The following is a 10,076-nucleotide window of genomic DNA, read 5'->3' on the forward strand; positions in this document are numbered from 1 at the left end:
GTGTTAATATAAGGAAAGATCTTCATTGGGGTAATCACATAAATGGGATTGTAAATAAAGGGTACAAATATCGGCACATGGTTATGAGGGTGTTTAGGGGTTGTAGTAAGGATGTAAAGGAGAGGGCACACAAGTCTCTGGTATGACCCCAAATAGAGTATGTTTTTTTTTATTTGCTAGGAATTTTACGTCGCACCGACACAGATAGGTCTTATGGCGACGATGGGATAGGAAAGACCTAGGAGTTGGAAGGAAGCGGCCGTGGCCTTAATTAAGGTACAGCCCCAGCATTTGCCTGGTGTGAAAATGGGAAACCACGGAAAACCATTTTCAGGGCTGCCGATAGTGGGATTCGAACCTACTATCTCCCGGATGCAAGCTCACAGCCGCGCGCCTCTACGCACACGGCCAACTCGCCCGGTAGAGTATGGTTTTAGTGTATGGGACCCTCTCCAGGATTACTTGATTCAAGAAGTGGAAAAAATCTAAAGAAAAGCAGCTCGATTTGTTCTGAATGATTTCCGACAAAAGAGTAGCGTTACAAAAATGTTGCTAAGTTTGGGCTGGGAAGAAACCACTACCGTGGGACAAAGAAGACGAGCTGCTCGACTAAGTGGTATGTTCCGAGCTGTCACTGGAGAGATGATGTGGGAGGACATCAGTAGACGAATAAGTTTGAGTGGTGTCTTTAAAAGTAGGAAAGATCACAATATGAAGATAAAGTTGGAATTCAAGAGGACAACTTGGGGCAAATATTCGTTTATAGGAACGGGAGTTAGGGAACCTCCGTGGTTCAGGTGGCAGCGCGCGGCCTCTCACCGCTGGATACCCTGGTTCAAATCCCGGTCACTCCATGTTAGATTTGTGCTGGACAAAGCGGAGGCGGGACAGGTTTTTCTCCGGGTACTCCGGTTTTTCTGTCATGTTTCATTCCAGCAACACTCTCCAATATAATTTCATTTCATCTGTCAGTCATTAATCATAGTTCCAGAGGAGTGCGACAGGCCTCGGCAGCCGGTACAATTCCTATCCTCGCCACAAGTTAGGAGCTTCATTCATCCCATCGCTGACCCGGTCATTGACTGGAATACAGGTTGTAGGTTTTCATTCAGGAAGGGGAGTTAGGAATTGCAATAACTTACCAAGGGAAATGCTCAATAAATTTTCAGTTTCTTTGAAATCATTCAAGAAAAGGCTAGGAAAACAACAGATAAGGAATCTGCCACCTGGGTGACTGCCCTAAATGCAGATTAGTAGTGATTGATTGATTGATTGATTGATTGATTGATTGATTGATTGATTGATTGACTATCGTCATGCAGATAGCTGTTTAATGGTGCAATAACATACCAGTGTTTATCTTCATTCTGCTAAAATTAAACATATGTTCTACTGTTGTTGAATAGCTCTAGTTCTTCGAACAATTGACTCACACACTACTAAAGCTACAGCTGTCTATGACTACATGATTCACTGTGAATAGAGAACCGCTGGCCAGATAACAGAAAAAAAAAACAAAAACGAATTGATACTTGCGTTGTACAGCATATTAGAGAAGTTTCACTGCTTACGATTTTTTTATTCACGTGGTTGACGTGTCACATTTTAATAATAAACTGGGATTAAGTGAACAAGTAGCTTAGTTGCTTAAAGTATTTGTCTGTAGTACTTAAATAAAGAAGCTAAATGCAAGAGACTTACGTCAGTAGATTTACTGGTTCATAAAAGAACCCTTTCTCTGTGCATAACACTGACCGACTAAGATAATAATAATAATAATAATAATAATAATAATAATAATAATAATAATAATAATAATAATAATAATAATAATCTTATTCTGTAGCTCTTTTTGGAGGCATTTTATTGTACAAAGAATTTTAATTAAAATTACAGGCTTCGTATGCAACGGAATGCCTTGATATATATATATTGGAAATTAAAGAAAGAAAGAAAGAAAGATCTTAAAGAACATTTTTGGTCCAATTAGACAAGAATGACTATAGACGTCGACATAACCATGAGTTGTATACTCATGTCCAGAAGATCGCTGATGTCTTGGAGAGAAGGAGAGTTGCATTTCATGGCCACTTGCTAAGAATGAAACCAATACGAGTATCGAACCAGATCTTTACTTATTTTAAAGATAAGAAGGTTCAAGATGGTGTAATAATAATTTCGTGTGACTATTTCTAGCCGAGTGCAGCCCTTGCAAGGCAGACCCTCCGATGAGGATGGGCGGCATCTGCCATGTGTAGGTAACTGCGTGTTATTGTGGTGTAGGGTAGTGTTATGTGTGGTGTGTGAGTTGCAGGGATGTTGGGGACAGCACATACACCCAGCCCCCAGGTGACTGGAATTAACCAATGAAGGTTAAAATCCCCGACCCGGCCGGGAATCGAACCCGGGACCCTCTGAACCGAAGGCCAGTACGCCGACCATTCAGCCAACGAGTCGGACAGTAGGTGTAAAGAGATCACTTACGAAGATATACAAGAACGCAACCCACTCAGAAGGACACTAGAAGACCACCAGGTTTTCAAGAAAGGCCAAAACTGAAGACGGGAAAGACGTGGACAGAGGAAATAAAAGAGCACCGCCGGCAACGAATGAAGAAGCACTGAGCAAACAGAGAAGACAGCTGAAATAACGCGGTCCTTCGTATTCTGATACAAAATAATAATAATAATAATAATAATAATAATAATAATAATAATAATAATAATAATAATAATAATTTTAAAAGTATTTTGTAATTCTTCTTGTAGACATTTTATTGTTCAAAGTATTTTAATCTAATTGCAGTGTTTGTAAGGTAATATGAATTGTACCTAGAGCCGATCTCGAAGTAGGTTCGATCTTGCCTGAGGTATGTGGCATTCCGTGCCTTTAGTTGGCTTCTGGCTTGTCAAAACTATACAAGTCAAAATTCTGACACTCCTGTGAGAAGAAACTCTGACTCCTCGGTAACCCGTTAGTTCTATAGCAACATAAAAATATTATTATATTAGTTATACCAAAAACTCCGTATCGGTCAAAATAAGTAAGATATTAGGGTATGTATTTACTAGCACCTATTTCAAAACAGTATCTGTATTCAGTTTATTTCTGCTGAGGTTAGACTCAAGACCATCAGAATATGTCCTAGCGAGATTTTTTTTTATAAAGGTTAATGAAATGAAGTAAGCCGGCCCCGTGGTGTAGGGTTAGCGTGCCTGACTCTTACCCGGAGGACCCGGGTTCGATTCCCGGCCAGGTCAGGGATTTTTACCTGGACCTGAGGGCTGGTTCGAGGTCCACTCAGCCTACGTGATTAGAATTGAGGAGCTAACTGACGGTGAGATAGCGGCCCCGGTCTAGAAAGCCAAGAATAACGGCCGAGAGGATTCGTCGTGCTGACCACACGACACCTCGTAATCTGCGGGCCTTCGAGCTGGCCAGCGATCGCTTGGTAGGCCAAGGCCCTTCAAGGGCTGTAGTGCCTTGAGGTTTGTTTTGGTTTTATGAAATGAAGTAATTTATTATCTGCAACACTTCCTCCAGTAAACACAATAAACCGTTTATGTGGAGTCTATATATGGGTGTAAGACCCCATTCGTCCGCCTCTGTGGTGTAGTGGTTAGCGTGATTAGCTGCCACCCCCGGAGGTCCCGGTTCGATTCCCGGCTCTGCCACGAAATTTGAAAAGTGGTCCGAGGGCTGGAACGGGGTCCACTCAGCCTCGGGAGATCAACTGAGTAGAGGTAGGTTCGATTCCCACCTCAGCCATCCTGGAAGTGGTTTTCCGTGGTTTCCCACTTCTCCTCCAGGCAAATGCCGGGATGGTACCTAACTTAAGGCCACGGCCGCTTCCTTCTCTCTTCCTTGCCGGTCCTTCCCATCTTCACTTCCCTCCACAACGCCCCTGTTCAGCATAGCAGGTGAGGCCGCCTGGGCGAGGTACTGGTCATTCTCCCCAGTTGTATCCCTCGACCCACTGACTGAAACTCCAGGACACCGCCCTTGAGGCGATAGAGGTGGGATCCCTCGCTGAGTCCGAGGGAAAACCGACCCTGGAGGATAAACAGATTAAGAAGAAGAAGACCCATGCACAATGGAAACCAAATGTAAAAACTAACTGGTATGTAATATAATGGAATCGTTCACAACGTATCTCGCAAACATAACAAGGAATGTTCAGTTAACCGTTAAGATAAAAAACTTGCACGGCTCAAGATCCTACGCTTAAGTATGCATAAAGAAATCAGCCAATCAATGTTCATAGTTACAAACTGGCGTCCTTGGATGACAGCGCTGTTTGCATCTGATCGGATCACACTCATCTCTACTTGTATGACAAGGTAATCAGATCATACAGATATGCAGTGTTGAAAGCTAACGTGTGGGTATCATTTTCACGTGACAATTTGTGAAAGAATGAAAAGTATCGTTTGTTAATGCACACACATAATCTATCAATTCGAAGGAAAATATAGGAATGCTATTCGGGAAGTCCGCCGCAGTGTAACGAAGGGTACTAATATTACAGGTATATGAGAATATTGAATCGTGGAAATGGTCAAATAAGAAATATAAATATAGTAAAAAATGAATAACAAAATGAAAGAAATATTCATGGTTCGAAGTGTGTTTCTTAGACCTACCAAGTCGACCAATTAAAAAAAAAAAACTTTCAGATACTAAAGTATTAACGATCCTAGAAAACCATGTGTGTTATTCAAACCTGGATGTTGGCGTCCTAATCGTTTCCCCCAGCTAAGCTAGGGAGACCATTGATCAGGCATCCTGACTTGAAGTTTAGTTGCTGCTTCTATCGCCAACTGCGCATGGGTTACCCCGGCTCACACGAACTCCACAACTTTTACCTGCTCAACATCCGAACTCCGCAACTTGCCCAAAACTGCTCTTACCGCCAGTACACGAACTCCACAACTAGCAGCAGACCTGTGATTTTCTCGTGGCCACTCCCCACAACACATCAGTGAGCCATATAATAACGACCTTCAATTAAAACTACTTTCATTCGGAATATATTCTTAAGCTAAAGATAACATTTAATCTTTGTACTGAACCCTTGAACTTACGTAGAATTATGGGTTTCTTTGCCTTTGCACAATTTTCTTCTGGATTCGTTCTTTGGTTTTCTTGTCAGTTTTTGGTACGGAACCAGAGTCGACACTATTTAGCCGAATGTATGAGTCTGTTTGTACTCTTCTCGAGATGGATCATGAGTGTGATTTCCCACGCGCGTAAACAAAACATGATCACTCCCCGGTGTAAAATATTTGGCATTACAGTTCTCCTTCGAGCATCTCCAACCCTGATCACCAGTATATTTCATTTTCCTATAACGTCTAAATATAAAGTTTTAAAAATTAGGAGTATCTGACCCCTTTCACTACCTATACATTACTTTTGCACTGTTCTCCATCTTAAGAATCACTATCCTAAAGGTCTAACAGCACTTTTCTGTACCTTACTTTCTCGGCACTTAAGTCACCACTACTGTACTCTCCTCTGCCGCCACGTACAAGCTAGCCGAACAGACCTGTTTTGCTATCTGAAAGGCAAGTTGCGGGATTCGGGCATGGAATTAGTGGACACTTCCTCGACCTTCTCTGAACTGCAGAATTCGTGTCCGTCGGGTTACCCATCCAATTGCTGACGTGCTAACTTCGAAAATTTCTCAGGATCCGCTGTTTCAATATGGGGCCTGTAATTTATCAGAGTACTGAATACTACTTGATGTTCACGACTGGGTCCACTGTCTCTCATCAGTTGACCTCAACCCATTTTTAACCCTCATACGAGAATTAAAGTCCTTAGACGAGCCGAGCAAGGTCCATAAACGCTGCCCCATACAGTGTGGCCCCTACATAAATAAAATTGCATCTAAATAAATTTACATAAAGTAAGATAAGTGGATTTTATAGAAATATTCCATCGAGAGAGGTATCACTTGACGATGCGTTCTTGTTTCAGGTCTGGTACGCTGCTGTATCCCAAGCATTCTTCTCATTGGGCGTGTGCTTTGGCACTTTGATCGTGTACTCGTCCTACAATGACTTCCATCACAACATCCACAGGTGAGCAAAGCTGACAAATCAATAGATGTTATCTGAGTGGGCGATGAGCCCATTGTGGGCTGAACCAGTCAATAATAGAATACTAATGAGAAACCTGATATATGTATGGGTGGGTACAAAACTGAATCTGCCCTTAAATGTAAGCTAATGTTTTCGTAATACAGGTACCTGTAGTGAAAAGTGGGATATATTTCAGGTACCACTTCAACTATTTTATCACGCTTGTGGGCACAGTCTTCCTCTTTCCATGGAACTCTATACATCAAAAAATTTTGTTGCTGAACTTGTACATTCAGCAGTGGTTGCCACTACTTATGTGCTAATGTACTGTAGTACAGTGGTAATTATATCTTCTCCTGCCTTATCCACTCCGGATGTTGGGGATCATTATGGAAGTCCTAGTTTTGTTCACTGCTCCTCAGAATAGTTCGAACCGTAGTCGTACATTCCTGAGCAATAGAATGTGATGCCGTCCTACGCCGCTTCTCCCAAATATTTTCCTTTAGGTCACGAGCTGGAGTATGTGGTATCGCTCTTTATTCTCCGCGATGTGACCAAAATATTCCAGTTTACGCTGTTTGATAGTATTCTCTATTACAAATCAAAATTTTATTATTTTCGTTGTTTGCGCCGTTTTATAGAAGAAACTGATGGAAGTCTATGGCTTTGGTTCACAAGCAAGCACTGTTGAATGAAATTCTGGAGAGAAGCTATGACAGCACGCAGGAGTCCTTCATCGCATATAGACGTGTTATATGAGCGTGCGTGGCGATAAATCACACGTAATGCGACCAGACTCGCAACAAACTTGAAGGACACAGTTGAATTTTAGCACGACCCGCCACTGACATTAACAGTTTACCAGTAAGTTTTTATTGATTATTCGTTTCAGGATCAAACGACATTTTGAACAGCGCGTTGCTGATAACCAGAATTATATTAGGGTGGCAAATTATGTTCACAAGTGGATTTGACCCTGTTTTACGGCCACATGCCCTTCCTAACACCAAACCAATGTAGGTGGAAGTATTCATTGTTGCGTGTTTCTGTGGTGGTTGGTAGTGTGTTGTATAGCGTCAATATGAAGAAGAGTGTATTGGAACATACACGAACATCCAGTAGTATCTTCCTGGAGTGAGTGTGTCAAAATCAAAGAAGGACCACCCTTAACACAACCTTGAATTGAAGGCCTTTCAATCCTATCATGAAGATTTCTCGGCAAAGAAAGAGGATGAAGAACGATCTTCTCTTTCTCCCCACTAAACTACGACTTGGGATTTGTAATGTGCAATATTTTGCTGGTACTAGGACTTTTATAACCCCTGTTATTTATGCAACTTCCCCTACACAACCTTGGTGCAGGCTACGGGCTTTTTAGAACCGTATAAAGATCAAAGTAGATAAAACTATTGGAACCTAACCTATTACAGTATAACTGCATATATTTATATCCGTTCGATATTAGGAATTTTATAACCCCTGTTATTTATGCAACTTCCCCTACACAATCTTGGTGCAGGCTAGAAGATTTTTAGAACTGTATAAAGATCAAAGTAGATAAAACTATCAGAACCTAACCTATGACAGTACAACTGCACATATTTATATCCGCTCCGTACTCAGTAAGTTCTTCTTTGCTTTTACGGTGCTTTCATTTCATCCACCCGCACTAAATGATGATACCAAGATTGTATAATCATCCTCTCATCGACAACCTTGTATAATGCAAGCCTCAAATATTGTCACACATACAAGCCCGGATTTCTCAATGGGCCTCATTGGCCCGGGTGACGTTGGTACGGGCAGCAATATTCTTTTCTCCATTTAAATAATACTTAATTTTCTAAATGCTTCTTATTCAGAACACTTCAGCGACCTCATGTAGAATTCAAAATATCTAATAATGCTTTAAGTGATAGGCTCGCACTGTTGGGAGTAGTAAAACTAAATAACTGTATTAATTATCGACTTCGTTGTCAGGAATGAAAGAATAAAATCTCGATTCCACTTTGCTCCAGGAATATTTGTGTACATTATCTGCAAGTTCTAGTCGGGGTTGAGGAGAAGGCTGCAAAAGACTCAAAAAAAAAAAAAAGGAAAGAAACATAGGTGTATCCGTGATGATGTTACAAAGCTTGATGCAGGACGGCCCATTTGAGATAAGGAGCCGTAGTCCGGAAAAGTTCGAATCAAAAGTTATGAATAATCCAAGTTCTTTATCGTCCGTCCGTTCTTAACAGACGCTGGGGTGTCGGGATTTCGTCCCGCAATAGTTTTTTAACGTGCTGGAAGCCAACCACACGGGGTTGTCACCTTTAAACACCCTAAAAAGCCACCGATCTCAGTCAGGTTCGAACTGGCTAACGCGACGCTATTCAAAGGACAACGGGGATATTCGAATGGGTACGACAGAACTTGGTGCGACGATGCCGTGCCTACATTGACGCTGGGGGACGCTATTTCGAAAACATTTGTTGTAAATGGAGCCGCTTTGAAACATGTGCACGTAAACGGACTTAAATGAGTAGAATTTTGCTTAACTTTTGACTCGCTCGTTTCCGGAATATCTCAAATTGATCCATTTGCAGTCCTCCATCGTTCCTGAAAGTTTGTAACAACATCACGCACATACCCTGTAAATAAATTTCTCTACCACACGGAAAAACATAGAATCATGGATATGTTTTGGGACCCAGAAGACGAGGGTGCGAGTACAGATTCTTCTTCCTTCTTAAGCCGTCGTCTCCAAACGGAGGTAGACGATCCACACGGCCAGCTCCGATCTTGACGTTGCAGCCATGCCATGTGGATTTATTGGAATATCTCTCAGGATCTTTAATGCAGTGGTTTCCCGTTGCCTTCTGCATCCTAATGCCGTTGACCAAACTGATTCCTCCGCCTTTGGGAACAATTTCTTGTCCCCAGGACAATAGAGTGCCCTTACCCATACCCGCTCATCCACTCTCAAAGAGACTGTTGGCACTTGGTATAGGGGATCTCCTCATACCGGGAAATAATCGGTCCCTTCATTCGTTAGCCGCCTGCATATAAAATATTACTTTTGTATGTAGTCGTTGCCCCCTCTCTACCGCGGGGAGGTGAATCTCAGGATTTCACCGTCATTGAAACAAGGACCAAACGGTATTTCCTTGTTTCTCTGGCTCTTTAGAGAGGGTACAGGTTCTACGATACAGATATTAAACGTGTCCTTTCATTCCTCCCACAGAAGAGATACAAGAGTTCCGATAAATCGAAATAAATAAATAAATTAATTAATTATCCTTCAGCAGTGTTAATTAATGTTTTTCCGTTAAAATTATTGACCTTTGCTTTGTTTACAGCCTCTCTTTTTAGGTCTAATATGTCCAACATCTTCCAAAAACATGCCTTATCGTCCACCAAAATGGTGTCGTTCTTCCATCCATATGACGTTACGGGGTTGGATTTTTTCGACACAAAACGCTAAATTGCTTAAACTAATTCCAGACGGACTTCCAGCTCTGTCCTGAATCTGGTTTTGCATTTAATGTGTTATATTTGGGTTAAATAACTTCAAATTATTCGCCAAAGAAAATGGGTATGTTTTGCTACGTCAGGACTCAGATTTGATTTTCCTACTGTTATTAATTTTTCCTTATATTATTGTAAGTACCAAACAGTAGGCAACATGTAGAATATATGATACATACGGACTGAGGGGGATATCCATGTTAACAGGTATTTTGTAGAAATACAGTAGGCGTAAATCCAAACACAGATCTATTTATTCAGATAGCACGAAGTGCGTCGGCCACGAACTGCTCAGGGGCGCGCTCTTTCTCAGCTTTTTAATTTTTTTATTTCACAAGTTGCTTTACGGCGGACCCCAGCGTCGACAGCCCTGAAGATGGTTTTCCGTAGTTTCCTATTTTCACACCAGTCTATACCTTAAAGGCCACGGCCGCTTCCTTCCCACTCCTAGCCCTTCCCTATCCCATCGTCGCCATAAGA

General features: G+C 41.7%; 1 protein-coding gene across 1 annotated transcript in view; it reads left to right on the top strand.

Moving 5' to 3' along the window:
• Window positions 1-10,076, top strand: part of LOC136876296 (sodium-dependent nutrient amino acid transporter 1) — a 154,303-nt gene that overhangs the window by 125,792 nt on the left and 18,435 nt on the right. The window contains exon 7 of the mRNA XM_067150127.2: window positions 5,983-6,086. Coding sequence (XP_067006228.2) covers window positions 5,983-6,086 — 104 coding nt within the window. The remainder of the gene's footprint in view (window positions 1-5,982; window positions 6,087-10,076) is intronic.

Source organism: Anabrus simplex, chromosome 6 (assembly GCF_040414725.1).
Source record: "Anabrus simplex isolate iqAnaSimp1 chromosome 6, ASM4041472v1, whole genome shotgun sequence".
Taxonomy (NCBI): domain Eukaryota; kingdom Metazoa; phylum Arthropoda; class Insecta; order Orthoptera; family Tettigoniidae; genus Anabrus; species Anabrus simplex.